General features: G+C 37.2%; 1 protein-coding gene across 1 annotated transcript in view; it reads left to right on the top strand.

Moving 5' to 3' along the window:
• The window catches only part of EFCAB6 (EF-hand calcium binding domain 6), a 110639-nt gene that overhangs the window by 19106 nt on the left and 72263 nt on the right, over positions 1-19270 (top strand). The window contains exons 7-11 of the mRNA XM_064513415.1: positions 8263-8381; positions 10902-11026; positions 12700-12848; positions 17984-18097; positions 18375-18515. Of these exons, the coding sequence (XP_064369485.1) occupies positions 8263-8381; positions 10902-11026; positions 12700-12848; positions 17984-18097; positions 18375-18515 (648 nt within the window). The remainder of the gene's footprint in view (positions 1-8262; positions 8382-10901; positions 11027-12699; positions 12849-17983; positions 18098-18374; positions 18516-19270) is intronic.

The raw sequence follows: 19270 nt of genomic DNA, 5'->3' as shown, positions 1-19270 counted from the left end.
AAGTCTTGCATGAAGGATACTGTGATCTGCTTCCCTTCCCTGTAGCATGATTTTCACATAAAATAATATGGTGAAATGGAAATTCAGAGTCTGCCTCCAAGAAGGGTAAAGCCAGAAAGCAAGTAGAGGATTGATTCAGGGGCACAGTAATCCAGGCCTGGCACTTAATTCAGTGTGAAACTCAGACATACCACTTGACCTTTTTGGACTGGAGTCTGTGATGCTGTATAGGGAGATAATACTTGCTTACCTCCAAGGGATGATGTAAAGTTTGCAGAGTGTTTGGAAACTGGATTGCTCTGCTTCTTCAGTGCTAAGTATTATTAATATTAAGAGTCCATATGATACTTCAAACATTATGGATCCGGTGCCCCTGCTAGCTTTTAGTGACAGAAACTGTCGCAGAGCATGCTCTCTCAGAGCAGAGAAGTGGGAATGGGAAGTAGCCAGAGCTTTGGCTGCTGTAGAGAATTCAGGAAGCAGTGCGGCCCAAGCCTGACAGGGAAGGAGAGTACATATCCAAAGAGTGTAATGTGGAGTTTTTCCAAGAATCTTTGCTGATGGGTTTCCCCGAGATTGTGCCTTTATATTAAAGCCACTGTGATGGGAATGTTGAAAGAGATCAAGCAAGGGCAATGCCTGTGAAATGACGCCAGTGACATGCAGGGAGATCAGCTACAAACCTCCCTAAGCCAGCATGAGTCTGACTCTATATAGTTTGTTTCCAAAGAAGGTTTACTGTCATATAATTATGAATGACTTTCTATGAATGACTTTCTATGGATTTGGAGTCTATGAAATCCAGCAGGAAATACTGTTGGAGATACTGTTTGCTGGGTAGGGACCTAAAAGAAAATGAAGCAAATTAGAATGGTGCTTTATTGCTTGAGGATTTTTGTTTGGATTTTTTTGTTTGGTTGGTTTTTTTCATTGTGAGCAACTTCCAAAATAATTTTTAGTCCATTCTTATTGCCTGGCCACACTATTTCACTATGGGTATATTTTTCTGGCTGGGATACTTTCCAGAATTAGATCTCAACAAAACCAATTAAATAATTTGGTATGAGCAATTATGGAACAGAAGCAATACTCTTCTAACACAGGCAATCAAAAAAACAGAATAATACTTTATTTGACAATAAACCTTGTGTTTGGCATTGCAATCTGAAAGGTAATAAATCTATAAAAATGTTACTACATCTCATAAGTACTAAATAATAAAAAAGATCACAAATTTTTATTTGGGAGGTTTAAAGCTCTAAAATGATGAAGTTTATCTGATAAAACTTCTGAAGCTTAGCAAATAAAATAATGGTACAGAGTCACCTCTGTATGAAACAATGGAATATCAGAAATAGTACAGACATAAAACTTAACATTTTTTCGTACTGGTGGAATATCACAAAAACTACTGTGATATTCTTTTGAAGAAGCCTATTAAAATTGAGAGTGTTTAAGTATACTCAAACTATACCTGAATTTCATATTATGGATGGGCCATAAAGTAACTGAAAGTGTATTCTACTCTCAAAGTAAAAGTGCAAGATCATTAATGCTAATAATACATTTAAGGAAGGATATTAATGCCCTAGTCAAAGGAATAAAGGCTTTTCCTTTGAAAGTGCAGTTAAAATCATGGGTCAAATTCACTTCTGTGCTAGTAATTTTGTACTGATCCAGTTAAATCTCAAGGACAACATAAAACAGAGGAGTGTACTGGCAGATCTGCTTTTCTGTCTGCACATTTATTAATGTACAAAAGCTGTATTTCCTGTAATCATCATGCCCTAAAAGAATATTGTCCAAGTGAGAAACTTAGGTCATATTAACGGGGTTTATTTTGTCTATATCATAGTTGTTTGAGGAGGCATGGGAAACCCAAGAAATTCCAGTCTAAATGCCCTCAGCTATCTTCCAAGTATATCTTTGTCTTCCTCTGAATTCCTGATAAATTGTGCAAGTATAATGCTTGCTTTCTCACATACTGGGAACCTTATTGATTCACTTAGCCATTCCAAAAATCAGTACTGCTGAGAGTGTTGACAAGGGCTGAGAAACAGGAAAAATCTAAAGCAAACAGCAAAAAATCTAAGCAAAATGTGGCAGATTTCTGTGTCTCCCATGGAATATTTAGACTCTCTGAATTATCATCCAGGAAATTCCCTGACAAGAATCTATACCCTAGTGTGACAAAAATGCCTGGGCTTCTTACAATTGTTTAGCATGCCGAGGTGAGATAAGTAGGCGGGCCAAGTAAATGCTAATAGTCTTTTTAGACTGTTTAGATGTATCTGTTCCCCTTTTTTCCCATTCAGCTCCCCTCCTCACACTTTTTATATCAAAGCATGTATTATAGCAGAAGATTGGAGTGTCATGTTCCAAACCCAGCAGCCTAAAAAGTCAGTTTAATCAGAAGAAAATACGTTGTCTTCTATTTTTGAGGTTTCCAGTGATGTTTCTTTAAATCTAAAAAATCTATGCTTCAAAGCTGTGAGTCCAGGGAGATTCTAGAGTATTGGTTGCTCAGCTACCTCCTAGACCACATTTCTCTGATATCTTTATCACATTTCTCAGGACAATATGGCTTCAATAGTATGGGCTTGTGGCTGTGATTTTTAGATGAAACGAATCTTACGATAGACCTTGGGCCCCTGCTGTCCTTCAGGTTTCTAGTTTGGAATTACAGTGTAATATAATTCACTTAAAGTGCTTCTTCCTGCATTGATCTAGAACAAAAAGAAAACAATATTGCTACTTGGACAAAGTTCTGCTGCCACTTTTCTTCCTGTTGCCCCTTCACAGTGTGGTCTCCTGAATTTATTTCTACTTCTGGACTCTGCAGCTGTTTCTGATTCAAGCCAGAGCTTGGTGAATATTTGCGTTGGATTGATTAACAAATATTTTTTCCCATAACCCTGTTATGGTCATTCTGGGACACAATGTCAGCTCTCTCAATTAACTTTAATGGACTTTGGACTGGTCCCATAATTCTTAAGAGGGCTTTTGCTGTCAAGAACCTGACATAAGGCACTGCCCGTACATATCATCTGGGCTGAGGACACTTACTGGATGATCTGGGGAAAATACTCATTTTCAGAGAGATGTGTTTGAGATCCACAAATCCTGCCAGAGAGCACTGTTTGTTCTCATAACATTTCTTTCAGATAGGCCAGTGCAACTCCAGAGAGATAGAGCAATTGTATTACTTCACCAAAAGGATATTAAAAATTTTCTGAAAAAACAGAAGTCTACCAGTTCTGAAACCCAGTCTTGGCTAGGAAGAGGCCAACCCTTTGCACATGGACCTCCCATCCAATGACTTACATGATTATGTGAAAAGTCTCTCTCCTTAAGTCTAGATCCCAGGTCTTGAGCTTTTAGGCTTTCACAGTTAGGCAGTCTTGATCATCTAATCCTAACGAGCTGGAAAGTTATTTGGGTTTCATACCAGTGCTGACATTCTCCAGTTTTGTGGGAAACAATAGCCATGAAATATATATATGCACATGCACGCACGCACGCACGCACGCACGCACACACACATGCGTATATATGTATATATATGTATAAAAATAGGAAATAGATGTGTGTATATATATACATACATACAATATATATATACCCCCCCATTTGCTTAACAATCCCAATGATATCTTGAATTCATTGCAACCAAGCAATACAAACCCTCATTGTTAGATAAATGACTGAAAATGTAGGAACAAAAACCATCTGATTTCTCCGTATATGTGATAACTGCAGTTAATTTAAAAATCAAGGGAAAGAAAAGGGATATGGCAGCAATTTTTAAGTATTGAACTTAAAAGCTTTTTCTTAAAAGTCACGTGCTCAAGACAAAGCTGTCCCTAGGCACCCTTAATGTACTCATGTGGCAGTTATGCAGCAAATAACTCAAAGTTATTTTCTTTGGCAGCAATTTCAGAGCAAATCTTTGTGTAAAGAATGATTTCTTCTTCTTGAACAATGGGCTGGATTCATAAAAAGTAGAATGGGTACATTTGTTTATTTTTGAATTTTAACAAAGGGTATTTGTATGCGTTAAAAATAGAAAGTAGAAAAATAATAAATAGTTGTACTTATAATTAGCATATTTTGATACTTAGGAAACCAGAACCCATTTCTGCACTTATTAAATGTGAATTGTTTCAACCTTTTGAAAATTACTAATTAAAAAAAAAAAAGAGTGATTCTTCAGGAATATAAACTGAAATTAAAAGCAAAACAAACCTTAAAAATGTATAGAACAATATTACCTTCCTTGTGGATGTTTTTTGTAATAGTCTTTTCAGCACTGACATATGTGCCTTCTAGCTTTTAATGAAATCTTGTGCAAAGATCTCCCATTATGGATCTAGGTAATCTAGCTGTATTCATGGCACTGATTCAAGGATATTATGGCTGTACAGGAATGGGTGCTTCAGCCTATCAGAGCCAAAACTAGCATTAAAATTATATGTGGCTTGAATCCACATGCTCTGAAAGAATGTGTATTTGCAAGAACAGGGCTTTAGAGAGGGTCAGATCCAATGCCCCTTGATGAACATATTTTCCTTGATTTCAACTGGGTTCAATCCAGTGCTTCCATCCTGGGTGTACAGAGGAAACAGTGGTCAAACATAAGCAGGTATTGAAGATAAGCAGGTATTATAGTATTTTTTTATATGATAACCTATGAATTAATTTATGTTATATAAATACGGAAATAAATAGGGAAGTCACAGGAAAAAATAGGGAAGTCATTTGATGGCAAGGTAATCCAAAGGCTAACTTAAAATCATGGAGGCTCATCACCCTAGGCACCCTCTGCAGTAAGTGGAAAGAGATCAGCATCTCCAGAGAGCAATGCAGATGAGGACCATAACTTGGGATCTCTGCATCACCCTGTGGTAGTGCTTATTTTCCTCCTTCCTTTTATAGAGAAGAACAAAAGAGATTGCTGTCAGTGTTTAAAGCCAGTCTTTGGGAATAATGTCGTTGGTCAATATGTTTATAAAAGCAAACTAGTCATTGTGATGATTAGGATCAATACTTGTGTTCTAAGGCATATTAACATAGGTTACTCAAGAATGATGCTACTTAATTTGTGTTCTCTTTTTATGCCCAGATGAGGGCAATAGCAAAAATCCTATTGATTTTTATCATGATAGCAGGCTCTGGCCCAATTTCAGTGGCTGCTGCAAAAACCAATTCAATCTCTGTGCATTACACGCACATCCCAATTGTATCCTGTCCCTTCTGTAAAGATGTGCAAAACATGGTGGTGATCATTGGCTATTCATGATTTCAGGTCCTGTGTAAGAAGCTGGAGTATAAAGAAGTGCTGGCAAAGTGCAATTTTGAACAATTTTTGCAATTAGTTCTGTATTTCTATTTCTTTATCAAATGGGATTGACTTTCCAGCCTTGATATATGCAGATCCATAGTAAGGCATTTTGTTCAAAACAGCAGAAATTGCCTGGGAGTAGTAATAGAAAGTTTCTAAGAGAAGCAGCTTTTCATGTGCTAGAAAATGGAGTACTCCATCGGTTGCTGAAATCTGTCACTAATGTAGGATAATGACTGAAGAATGTTTCTATTCTGTATTAAGGCCACAGTAATTTGTGTGTATATCTGTGGGTTTTTTTGGTTGTGTGTTGGGTTATTTTAGTAGATCAAAAATGGAGCTGTAGACAAGGGAGAATTTTAGACACTCCTAAAATGTGCCAAAGTGTCATTCCTGTTGCTGAGATATACTATTAACCTGATCTTTCTCATGGCATTTTTGTAGAATAGAACTGTCAATGTTCAAATAATCCAATCACACAAATGTTTTTAAAGTATTCCTTTTATTTTGAATGTATGCATGAAAAGTTTGTTCAAACTGGAAGTGAATCTATGCATTTTATTATATGTGTTTCTATCACACTTCACAGATGTCAAAGTGCTGTCTATGTATTCATACTGTATTTCCATATGTACAACTCGCAGCTAAAATAATCTTCATCCCTTTAAAATTTCCTTGAAAATAAATTCACAGATAATCCCCACCCTTTGATAAGACATAAAGAGAGGCTTGAGGGTGAAATAGGATGTGGGGGAATTGCTGGGGAAAGGAAGTGAACTCCTCCATGAATTATACATATATCCACAGCTTACACGTATCAAAACAAAGGTATGTGGTTCACTGTGATAACCAACATAGCCCCATGGGCAGGGCAGCATTATCATTACAGCTTTACAGGTGGGAAACTGAGGCAAGAGGCACGTCAATGACTTCTCAAATGCATTAATGAATCTAATATTGGGGTCAGGAATTTCTGTCTTTCAGTACCTCACAAAAGCGAGTGAATTATGGTGATCTTAACAGCTAATTATTCCTTCCCAGCTTGTCACACAACCCAAAGAGCAGAGGGAGAAACAGGGGATGTTACAGGGCAACTCTGCTTGCTTGTCCCAAATGGAATTTGCCTAATGACTAACCAGATTCTCTTCTCTTTATCACCTAAATGGTCCCATAATTTGCAAGCAAAATTTGGCGCTCCATGTTAATGCAAGTAGTGGATTATAAATGGGTGGGGTTTGTCTTCTTTCTCCAGAGCTTAAATATTGTTTGATCCTTGTTCTCACAATGAGACTCCAAGACTGTACTGGAATCTTTTGAAAGCAAAATACAGAAAATCAGATGTAATCAAGGTTCTGATCATGCAAATACTTACCCATGTGCTTACATTAAGGATGAGAATACTCCAGTTAGCCTCAGCAGAGAAAAAGAAGTGACATGCATAAGGATTTGCAGGGCTGAAAAATGCAGCAGATAGATATCCTTGCTCTGGGGTGCAATGTCCATTAGAAAGGCAAGACATTTCACAGCACTAATCACTTCAGCTGGGTAGTCTTAATCCATTGCACTTTTCTGACAGAACTTTAGTTTATGTGACTTGAATTACCTCCACCATTCTTAAGAGCTGCTGATGGTTGACTAGGGAAGCTGCCTGCATTGCCATGTAGGCTGGAGTTATCCTGTGTGAACACCTCCTTCACTTCTGTAATTCCAGGTCCTCCCACCGTAAGCTCATTTTGAATATAACTTGCTTTTTTTGTTTTTGTAGTCAAAATATATGATAAAAATATTCCATGGGATATTAGAAAGCCTACTGCAGACTTAGAGATTTTAGAACACATACCAGATATAATTGTGGCCAGTGTGGTTTTCAGTAATATTTTTTATAGATTTCTAAAATAGAACAATAAATACTGGGCCAAATATTAGTCTTAACCTGAGTAATAATAGTTTTTTAAATTAATTTTTGGTCAAAAATTTTAAAAAATCATTGGATGACTTAATGATCTACTAAGAAGTCTAAACTTCCACTCATAGTCTTCCACTGTGAGGCTCTGAGAGGGTTAATGTCCTCAAGATGTCTGGGAAAAGTACTGAGCAGAGATAGGAAGCACTTGTGTTTTCATATATTGGCAAAGTCAAAACCAGAACAGTCTCACATCAGGTGTTGTCATGCCCAGGATGTTTTAAAATTGTGCAGAAAAAAAGCCACAATCATGATTCAAGGGGATTGCAGATATAGCCCTGGGTAACTTGTGATAAACTGGACCTGAATTCTGTAACAAACTGTCATTCTGATAGGTGACAATTGCCCATTTTTTCCAAGCAATTGACTAAAATCTGAGGATGGCAATTGTCAACAGTATTATCAACTTCACTGCAGATTAGAGGAAATATCTAGAAAATAAGCACTTGCAACCAGAGATTAATTTCCAAGCTGTGAAAATTAATACCATGTGGAAATGAGTTCTAATTGCAAAGTTCAGTTCACATTTAATCCAAATGAAGCTGCTGCAAAATTTCCAGGCTGCTGTAAAACCCAGACAACTTGTTACAGTGTTTAGGTATGGTTTATCTAAATTTCCCATGGAATTTGTTTAAGAATATCATAATATTCTTATATTATAAAAAGAAAAACTTCTCTGTGCAGATACATTAAAATTCATGTTCATGTAGATGGCCAACCAAATGGCACTGTATGCAGGATTTGAATGATATTATGCAGACAGCTCACATATTATAGACATAATCTTGGAGAGAGGAAGGAGGCCAGAAAAGAATGCAGTGGGAATGTAGAACAAATGTCATTCATTGCTCGTTCATTTTTTACATTGTTTCGTATATAATTTTTCTAATTTTTGCTGCATTTCACTACAAACATGATCTAGAATAGTAATGTTCTCTAAAAATGTCTTGTTTTCTAGGCTGTGGAACCATTACTGTGTTAGAGATTCTAATGTGATGGATTATAAAAAATTTCTGAAAAATTTTGGCATAAATACAGATACAGTTAAGGAAAAGAGTACAGAAAACCAAGTTCCAGGTATGTGTTCAGAAAAGGATTGAAAATTTTAGGAAATTGGGGGGCTTTTCATCTTTCCAGTTATATCAAGTGTGCTTCAGTAATTCATTTGCTGGATGACTGGAGTCAGTGAAGAGATTTAGCCCTGTACATGGATGAAAAAGATTGTGCTTAAGATGTTATACAGCAAAAATCTGCCAGATTTACACATAATGTGAATGTGCAGACCTACAGAGGCATGAGGTTAAGAAGGTGCTCAAGTTAAAAAATTTTAAAAAGCCCTTTCGATACATTCCAAAATAATGTAAATACGTTTGCATATCTTGAAATTTAATTTAGTATCTTTAACAAGGTGTTTTCTCCATCACACGTGTTCACACATGATATTTTTGTCATAGGATTATTCATGGGTTCTAGGCTAAACTGCTAGTTACTTTCTCATGTCTTCTTATTAAAAAGAACGGCATTTAAACTTTGCTCTGCAGAAGAAAGCCAATAAAGAATTACCTGTACTTTGCAGGCTAAAGAGCATAAGCTAAAATTTGAGCCTATTAGCTTCAAACACTGTCGCTTTCTATTTCTGTTACTCAAACTTTAACACTTCATGAAGAGAATTACAGCAGAATAAACTAATCTATACTGGTCTAGAAAAGAGAATCCGGCAGTCCAGAAGTCTGAATTGTGATTATCCATTTCCTGACAGTCTTCCCTTGGGTGGTAGGAATTCATTTTGAAACAACTTTAAATGAATGGCCTGATCTTCAAGAGTCCTGAGTGCTGCCAGTTCACATTGGCTTCAGTAGGATTAGGGAAAGCCAAACTGTTTTAAAATCACAAAGTTAGAATATCTAGCTTTTTAATGATACTTTGTCTTCTCACCATTTTAGATGACTGCAGTGTGGCTATATAGAGGTTCGTAAGCTCACGCAGTACTGTCAAAGATAGTGCAGGAACAATCAATGAAAGCAAATATAACTACCAAAAATAGAGGTCATTTCCTTGTGTGGGCTACTGACATTCTTGAGAAATAATCTTATGAAGTTAGGCTCCTCCTCTTCCTTCGCAATACCTAGAACTGTGCATGATTAATCCTCATAATTAACCCAGCTACTTAACGGGGCCTGGGACACAACCTCCCCTCTTATTCTGCCATAGGATGCCTCAGACATTCAGGACTTTCCACATAAGTGGGTGTGCTCACTCTGCCCTCTGGGACATCTGGCCTTGCGAGGTGTTTCTCCAGCCCTTGTCTTACTCTTTACCTCACAGTTTCTTGAATTCAGCCTCATTTCACCTCTTGTCCTCTGCTTTCCAGTCTCACCTCTGTCACCCCATGCGCTTCGAGAAGTGGAGCTTTGTCCATGTGGAGTAGTTATAAAATATAGCTGAACAACACCGGTTTAAAAAGAGGTTTAAAAATCATGCAGCTAAAGAGTGGTAAACTCTCTGGCATGTTTCTGAGGTACGAAACTGGGTGATACGTGTTTAATAAATATCAGTACTCACCCAAAACTAAACTGAATAGGGCAGTTTTAAATGGAACTGAGATTCACACAAATAATTTGCATAAGTTTAAATAATTAAAAAATACAGCTTTACTTAAATAGGAAGAAAAATCTGTGTTATCAGGCCATCCGGAGCAGGGGGAGAACATGCCTTAAGGGCAGATTAGTCATATTTTGGTATCCTTGTCCATACTGAATGGCATTTTGTTTCTTATGCAGCCCCAGTGGAATAACTTTGGAAGAGTTTCATGCCATTCCTTTGTGCAGAAGGATCTCAAAATGCTTGAGTCTTGTCCAACGTACTGGTTGCTGCTGTGCTGTGAATCAAATATACCACATCCGTAGCAGTCTCTTTGCCCTAAAGAATGTACCTGCCAACAGCACATTGAATAGAGCAATATACAACAAACCACCATCACAAAATGCACTGGTCATTCCAGCTGAAAGAAATATTCCAGAGACTGCTTTTTCTTGTGGATGGGGAATCACTGAGGAGGGATATTTGACTCACAGTAACTAGAAGCTCTTCCAAGGACTGAGGGAGCTAAGAAAGGACAGCGAGATAGGCATATGTGAAGGAAATGGGAAAAAAAAGAGCCTTTCCGAGGTTATTATTTATTATTATTATTTATTATCCACAGCTGGTAAGGAAACTGTCTTTCATGTCCTGAAAATATATTTTTGGGAATGGATCATTCCAGAAGCATGTTGACAAAGAGATGGAATTAGTTTCTCGTAGTACTTTCTGCTATCAAATGTAATCAGGTTACCTGTTAAGATTGTGAGTAATGTGAATTAATGTTTTTAAGGAAATAGAAAATGAAAAACGATTACTACAAATGCACTGATTTGTTACCATAATTTTTCCCTACTGATCAAGCTTGAGAAATACAAGACAGTTGTATTTCAAATTTATTTATTTTTTACACAAAGATTTATCCAGAAAACAAAAATAACCTTTAAGAGTTTTAGATATTTTAATTTTTTTGAAGCTGACAAAGCTGTGGACCCTTCTAAAATCGGTTTTGCTTAACAGCGCTAACCTGCCAGAAGATAAAGGAAAGAGAACAGAAACAGAAGAAACGTCTGGAGCCCTCGCCAGCAGAGCGCGCTGTGACAGAGTGCAGGCTGGCGAGCACTGAGCGGGCATTTAGAGAGAAGGTAAGAGAGTGCCCTTAATATCTTGACATACTTCCACAGATGGAGAGGCTGAGCCAGGCATCACAGGAAAGGAAAATTGCTAGGTTTGGAGGCTAGCTTCTTTTATGAAGAAATTTCATGCACAGTGTTTCTTGTTTACTTTTAAAGCCAGATAGCAGAAGTGGCAGTTGTGTTTTACTTTGCACTTTCCAGTCTTGTTTATTAGATTCAAAGCATTAAAAACATATGTATTAAAACTCCATATTCCTGAGACTAAAGCAAAATGGAAGCACACTGAAGCTTGATGGCTAAGGTGTTTCATAGTGTGAATTGCTAGATCACTCTGTCAGATCAAAGTAATTCATGACTTACTCTGAGTAATGACTAGTTATCGTTGTCTGACAATTATTTTCTGACCTGCATGAAACAAATTATTAGTGAGTGAGTGCTACTACAGAAACAAATCTTTTATATGTGGTGGCAAGCTTAGAAAAGAGATTGAAGCTGGAATAGTCATGGCAAATGACGTCTCCGCGTGCCCTTGGATGTGATCTTACCAAAGACAGTTGGGGAGTATGATGGGGGAACATAATTGTCGCCTCATTACCTGTGTTCTACCTGCTCTGTGGGAAGGTGAAAGGAAACCAGATTTTCCAACACTCACTTGTGTACCTTTATGTCATGAAAAACTTCACTCTCTAAGTAAGCAAAAGCTGAGACTTCTGGACTGGGTATTTTAGTACAAACTCAGATACACAGACCTGTAACTGTGCTTCCTAAGCTTTGAAAAGATGGGAGAGGAGGAACACACAAGGTTTCAGGGACATCATCATCTTGACCCTTTTTCCTTTTTTAGATCTTTGATAGGGAAGTCAAGACCTGGATTGGAAGCAGAGTACATCTCACCCTCCTGGTCCTTGATGTTTATTTGGGGCTTTCCAAAATCTCTCTATACATTATCTTTACTCTGTGATTTCTGCAGTTTTGAATAAACAGTAATCAGCTTAGAAGCAGATGGGGTACTTGTCAAAAAATGGGAGGGGAAGGTAAGAAAAGCCTCAGGGATGCTTGCAGTATTCAACAACCCAGTGTGAGCTAACATTTCAGAAAAACAAACCAGTCTTCCTATTGTTTCATGAGCCTTATCAAAATCTGCAGTAAGTCAACTTTTAGGCATTTTACCAGTCCCATAAGCAAAAACACTTCCACTTAGCTGCTTTGCAGCAGCCTATGAATTAAAAAAATAACTGAAGAAATGTGTAATATGTTTATACAACAGCAATGTTAACTATTCCATTTCTCGTAACATTTTCCAGCGTTCATTGTGCTAACGACCCATTTTACTAAAGAGAATTTTGATACGAGGTTATGCAATGGATGGTTTTAAAGTTATATTAAGAAAGATGTTATCAAGCAGGCTGATCTGCCAAGTATTTTTAGCTCTGAATTTTGAGGTAGTGTTATTATCTGAGAAGCTTGTCTGACTTGTCATTTGAGAGTCTGTGATTGGGAATATTGTTTTGTAGTGAGTTTATTAATTAAACATCTGACGGTCAGAGCATGCCAGGGTAATCTATTTGATCAGTTCACAGAAAAGAACATTTAAAAAGGTCTTGTAAAAATGCATTATTGTTTTAAGAGCTTCATGAGCTTGATTTTTCTGAGCAAAACACTATAAATTGTATTCATTACAGCTGTGCTCAGCCTATCAGGACATTGAAAAAGCCTTCAGAGCAATCGATGTCAGTCAGAGTGGATTTATATCTTTGGATTACTTGAAGTCAGTCATAAATGGCTTTGTATTTCCTTTACCAAATGAAACTTTTCAAGAGCTAATGAATAGGTAAGAATCATATTATTTTCTTAGGGGACATTTTTTAGCATTGCTGCCTCATAACTTTATTATTGCTTTTTGTGACTACCATCATTATTTCACCTCATTTGTGCCTGTGTTGCAGTGTGTAAAGCACTATATGTAAAAGCTGATAGAAATGTGTAAAAAAGTTTTGTGTGGTAAGGTATTATATAGTTTTAATGGAGTAGCAGCTTTAAGTTACTGTTTTCTTATTCTATTTGTTCAGAAATTCATATTTAATTTCTTAAAGGTAGCATTATTCTCTTCCATTCAAGTGAATAATGATGTGGCGTGGTGAGAATTTGCTGGAAGAGCAGCTTCACTGTTTGCACTGTATCTGCACAGTGATAGTGTAACTCTTCAAGGCTGGCTGTTTTAAAGATGCTTCTCTGGCAAGGCAATGGAAGAAAGAAGTAGAACTAAAGTCAGTGAATGAACTGATGCTGAAAGCTTTTACTCTGCCCAGTTCATAGTCACTGAAAAACATAACCAAAGGGATACTTATGAGCTGCACAGTAAAGTGATTTCATCCCTGGAAATTTGAATTTAAACTATATTGAGATGAAAATCTTTTGAACTTAGGTGTTGGCATTGTAAATGTTTGTATAAAAACAGCTGTGAGGGTTGAGGAATCATGTCAGCTACTAGATTCAAATCAATATAGTAGTTTACTTTAATCAGGCATCTGATTGCAGTATTATGCGGTGTTATGACCAAAACTCAGATCATCTTTTGGGCAGTATAGTACACAGAAGACAAATGAATAGAAAACATTCTCAGGCCTAGCTTCAAGGATCTCAGCAGACCTCTGTTTAGGTTACAGGACATTTTCCAAAATCTCATTTCCTGGACATGATTTGAACTGAATTTAAGCAGACTAACTTTGTAAACTCGTATTTCCTTTTTAAAGCCAAAATATCATTGGAGTGGACGTTTTTGTGGCTTTCGGTTAAATCTAGACCAGGCTCTTTCAAAATTAATCTTTTCTCCTCAGAAACCGAAAACTGTGAGAAGAAAACTGCCAGAATATACTTTATACTTGTTGGCAACTGTGCTAAGGGCATATGGCCAGTCAGAGAGAGGAAGAAAAACAGCTTAACTCTAAGACAGCATTTTTACTCCAAAATATTGCTTGAGCTTACAACAATAGGACAAGGCACCCAAATCCTACAATGTGAGGAAGGCAATAACCAGATCATGTATTTCTATTTAAGGATTCCACAACTTATAGTTTATATATTTAAATTGTTTGAAGTATAGAATCATCCACAAAAATAATCAGTTGATTTTTTCTATGCACTAGTTAGCTTTAAAGACCTCACTGCAGATATATATTTTACAGCAGCAGGTGCTGTATGAGAGTATCATCTGCAGTAACCATATTGCTTTGTGCATTCAGCAGATAAATCTGATTTGCCTCTAGTCATTCACAGTGTGATATAACAATGATCAACTATTACTTTGTCAAAAAATTGCTATTATAGTTTTTTTCAATTCATGTCACTTGATAGTTTAAATCTTAAAGTAAATCTTGCTCTTAAGAGCAGTTGCATAGTGAAAAGATTTCTGTATGTGTTCTTCCGCCAGAGCTTTCTTTAACTTTTGAAAAATATAGTGGCATTTTAATGATGCTGTAAACAGAAATGTGCAAGCCTATGTATGCCATATTTCTTAGATGATATTTCTCAGATAATGTAATTCAAAAGATCCACCAGCTGAATAGAACAACAGCAAAAGTTTCTCATAGTTATCTCATTCTAATAATGAAGTAACTTCATTGTAGCTGGTAATAAATATAATAATAATTGACGGGCAAGGGATGTGATTTCAAGATTTTAAAAATTGTATTTAAATAGGATGGCATGAAATGTGGCTGTTATGTGGCTGAGGGAGCTGTTTATAAGAAATAATACATGACAGCATTTTATGGTTGTTTGACGTATTTACATCTCATGGGCTCCTGGTATGATATTCAGGGCCTATTGAAGTTGATGCAGTTTTGCCCTAGACTTCAGCTAGGATTTCATCCCTGACTGGTTTAGGACCAGATTACCCAAGCATTTATCTCTCACTATATGTCCCTGCTGCAGCAAGATCAAATACATCAGAGGCGGACCACTGAGGTGTACTTCATTCAAAGGACATCACTCATCTGAGTCCCAAATCCCCTGAATTCCATCATTTCTACTTGAAAATTCTTTCACTCAGACAGAAGTGAAACATCATGAACTTGAGGTTATACAGGGAGCTGTATAAACTGAAGGAATGAATTACACAACATTTCAGCATTACCACACGGGAAATATTCTGATTGTGTTTTGGAGCATCGCTGTGCATTGTGTCCTTTCACAGGTTTAGATGTGTGAGTGTAGGTTGAGGGAGCAACTCGTGTGTGACCAGTATGAAGGCTTTCCCAAAGGATGGCCTCATCTTATGAGACTTCCTTCTCTGGTGGCTACTCAGACTTCTAATTGGTGGCCTTTATTTGGGATATAATGTCATTGTGCTCACTTGGTTGGGACTTTGGTGAACATGATGTCAAACTAAAAAACTGAGGACAGTTGTCAGCAGCAGAGGTAGTTTTAAACCTTTTTTTGTTACCCTTATGTTTGATTTATGTAACACTAAGGCTTTGATGGTTAAAAATTTTTCAGTGGGTACTATTGTGTAACAGATCAGTACTAGACCATATATCACATGATTTCACCAGATACCCATGCTGTTACAGTCCTAATCAGTCAAATCTTTTGGAATTATACTCCTTTTCACGAGGACATGACCAAAAGTACACTTCCAAAAAGCCATGCAGTATTTTTTTTTAGTTACTTTAATAAGTTATCTGGCATACTATAGTAGGTAAAATGCTGGATTAGCACCCACAAAATGTAGCATTTTTTCTGGCTCTGCAATGGAGTGATCTTTCTGTGCCTCACTTATTCCACCTGTGACATCCGCATACCAGACTTACCGCCTTTCTAACACAGTTTGGAATCTGAGGGCCAGTGTGAGGATTCTAAAGAGGGATTGCTTTGGAATCAACAAAATATGCCCAAATCCTTGCTCAGTTTTTAATCCTGCTGACTTTAATGAGAGTTTTGTCTAAACAGGACTTTGCTCAATTTGATCCACAAAACTTAATGCTAGTGAGTTCCTCCTAAGCCCCTTGTATGAGGGTCTGATTCATCCCTTTCCGTGGTAAAACCTGCAAGAAAAAAATGCTATGTTGGGCAGCCACAGAGAGACAGACCCATGGAACAGATCTGTTACCAACCTGCAGAATGGGGGAAAACACTGCATCTTGTGAATTGATCAATGACACCACAAAAAATAATGCCAGGCCTTCACGTATCTGCATTCGTATGTCTTCCTAAGTTCACTTCAGCTCCCAGCATTTTGGCAGTTGTCCTTGCCAAAGTCTGTGTGTGGGGCTTCTGAGAAGGGAGGTAGATACAGAAGTGGAGAGGTCTGTTACTCTGATTGACGCAGCTTTGGCTGCTTGCTCATTTTCAGTGCAGAATTGCTCTCTGCAGTGTGATTTGAGTGATTTAGTAGACCATAGACATTTGAGTGGGAAGGGATCTCAGTTGGGGGCTCAAAATAACAGTTGTTATCTCGGCCTTAATTTTAAAGATCATCTGTTATTTCGTACTGTTTGTTTCATACTCATTCATCCAAGACAATAATCAGATATGAAATATTTCTCCTTCCCACAGCTTTTTTTTAATAACCCTTCCCTCAATAGTATTGTTGGCAAAGCCCCTCCTGCAGGGAATGAAAGGGCTCCCCTGGTGAAATTCAAATGCCAGCACTGTGTCTGCCTTTTTTTACCTTGATACCTTGGTGCTTGGCTCTTCCCAGCCAATTCTGGGCTCTAGTGCCTTGCGCTGCTTGTGCAGTCTAAGATGCTGTAGCTGCGAGCTGCTGAACTGTGGTGCTTGCATGCTACTCATAGGCAGGACCATTCTAAAAAGTCAGGCTCCGTCTCCTACCAGAAAATGCTCTGTGCTTCTACCAGAAAATGCATAGGTTTTGGTTGGCCAAAGAGTGACTGCTGTGATTCTTCTAACTTTTGGTTTTTGCTTTGTTGGCTGAGCTTGAGAAACTGTTCTGAGGTCCAAAGATTGGAGGTTTTTTGTAAAAGATCCAGGAAGTGTTACATACCTCTGACTACATTTGGTAATTTTTTAGATTTGTCTTATGTATCCTGGATTAGCAAGTGCTCTAAACACCATCTGCCATCATTCCAAGGAGCGTTAGGAGTTTTAAAAGCCTTTCAGAGGTGACTAGAGTAGCAAGTCAGCACATTTCTGATAATATGGGAGAGCACCATCTGAAGTAGGGCACATTTAGCCATGCTCACTTGGGCTGTACTGCTGTACCATTGAAATTGAATAGGAGATATGCCAATGATTTGGGGTGGTGGGGTCACTGGATTGGGTCTTTATTGTTTTTAAAGTAATTACTCATGTAGTGTGATACTAGTTAACCTCCCCAGATTTTTAATGCAGTTTCACACTTCCAGGGCTTCCAGAAATTTCAAATTTAGATAGAACCAGAATCATGAGATTAAAAAAATAATCAAACTATTTGCCTAAATTAGTTTCTCTACTGTTACGTGTAAATAACAAGAAAGGATGCATTAAATACAATCTCATTTGTAGACATCTATAATGTGAACATCTACATCTGAACTGCTCCTCCTAGACTCTATTTTGTAGTCATTGGAGAGAAACAATGGGCAGGATTCATCTAACCAGTTTTAGATGTCTGCTTTAGGATGAGACGAATCCTGCCCTGAAAGTTGCTGTTTCTCCCCAATGACTATAAAGGGAACCTAGAGTGATTTGCTCAGGTGCAGATGCGTACATTTGGTTAGATGAATTCTCGCTTAGGGTCTAGTTCTTCCACAGCTAGACATTTGGAATTGAGAAAATAAGTTGGCTCAGTTTACATTTTTTAGTAACAAAAAAAAAAGCTACGGAAGCTTACTCTAATTATGAATGTTGCACACATTGATGTTATAATGAAGTTGTGATGTTCTAATTCAAAATTCTTCCCTGAACATACAGTGTTTTTAAAAGAAAACCTTTAAAAATTCTTTCCATTCATTTTTTAAAAAACAGGTTTGGACTGAAAGCCATAGGTAAAATTGCTTGGCAACAATTTTTAGAAAAATTTCGTGATCCTGGCAGTGCCTTTGAAAACAGGCAGGCAATTCCTATGAGAAAAAAACATAAGTAAGTAGGCAGTTTCTTTTTTATGTTAGTCTGAGTAACTTGTGGTATACATATCCATTGAAAATGAGAGAAATGTATTCACTGAATGATCACCCTTGATTAAATTCAGTTAAATAATCTTTTGGCAATGCTTTCTCTAAGTGCACACTCTTATTTTTTATCCTATCAAACCTTGAGTCTTAATGAGGTGATTTATTCTTCCTGCTCTAAGAAGAACACAGTGAGCAGAAGAGGGTGAGAGAGAAAAATAGTGAAGACTGCCTTTCTCCTATTACAGAGTGAATCCAGTTAGAGGAGAAGATGAAACTTTCTCCGGTGACACTGTTCTTCAGAAGTTGTGCAGATATATCCAAGATGCTTATCCCTCTCTAAAGCAGGCATTCCTGATGCTTGATGAAGTAAGAGCAACTATTTTTAGGTGTTGCTTTGCTTAATTACTCTTACAGCCAGCCATTTGTGTCTTATATCTGCTCTGAAGTTATCTGATGGCTGCCAGCCTTTGTTTTGTGTTATGCTAGCTCAGAAAGGCCATATTATGTTTTTTTAACTTAGATATGTGCAAACTGGGACTAAATATTCAGTAACAACCTCTCTGATAAACAAAAATTATTGACCTCCTAGAATTTCACTGGAAGTCATGTTGTCCAGTTCTTTAATCATCCCTGGGGCTCCCTTTTGAACTCCTGCTAGTATTTCATGAAATATTATGCCAGAAATGAGAAATGATGCTTTTGGAGAAGTTGCACTGGTATCAGAAAATTAGGAACTTTCCAGATATGGCTAAGTTTCCCCCTGTTTATACATCCAAAGATTGCCTTAGTCCCTTAGGCAATTTATCTATGCAATTCATAAAAACTGGCAATTTATTTATGCTTTGATTACCTATCATGACCTGCAAGTCTTTCAGAGTTACTGTTCTTATAAGTAAGATTCTTCATCTGTTTTGGTGTTTTTTCTCCATTTCTCAATATAGGACTTTTCTAGAAAGCTTTTTCTCTGCTTGTGCTTATATTCCCAAATAATCATGCTGTGTCAGTGGTTTCTTCTCTTTGTTATTTATTATTTCATTTGTCTTTCAGTCATCTGTGGTCATCTGATGTTTTTTAGATTTTTTTTTCAGGTTATTTGTATATAAATATGTTTATATATATATTTGTGTGTGTGTGTATATAT

The sequence above is a fragment of the Dromaius novaehollandiae genome, chromosome 1 (genome assembly GCF_036370855.1).
Source record: "Dromaius novaehollandiae isolate bDroNov1 chromosome 1, bDroNov1.hap1, whole genome shotgun sequence".
NCBI classification, from domain to species: domain Eukaryota; kingdom Metazoa; phylum Chordata; class Aves; order Casuariiformes; family Dromaiidae; genus Dromaius; species Dromaius novaehollandiae.
The sequence above is the reverse complement of the archived record's forward strand: the minus strand, read 5'-3'. Positions and strand labels throughout refer to the sequence as shown.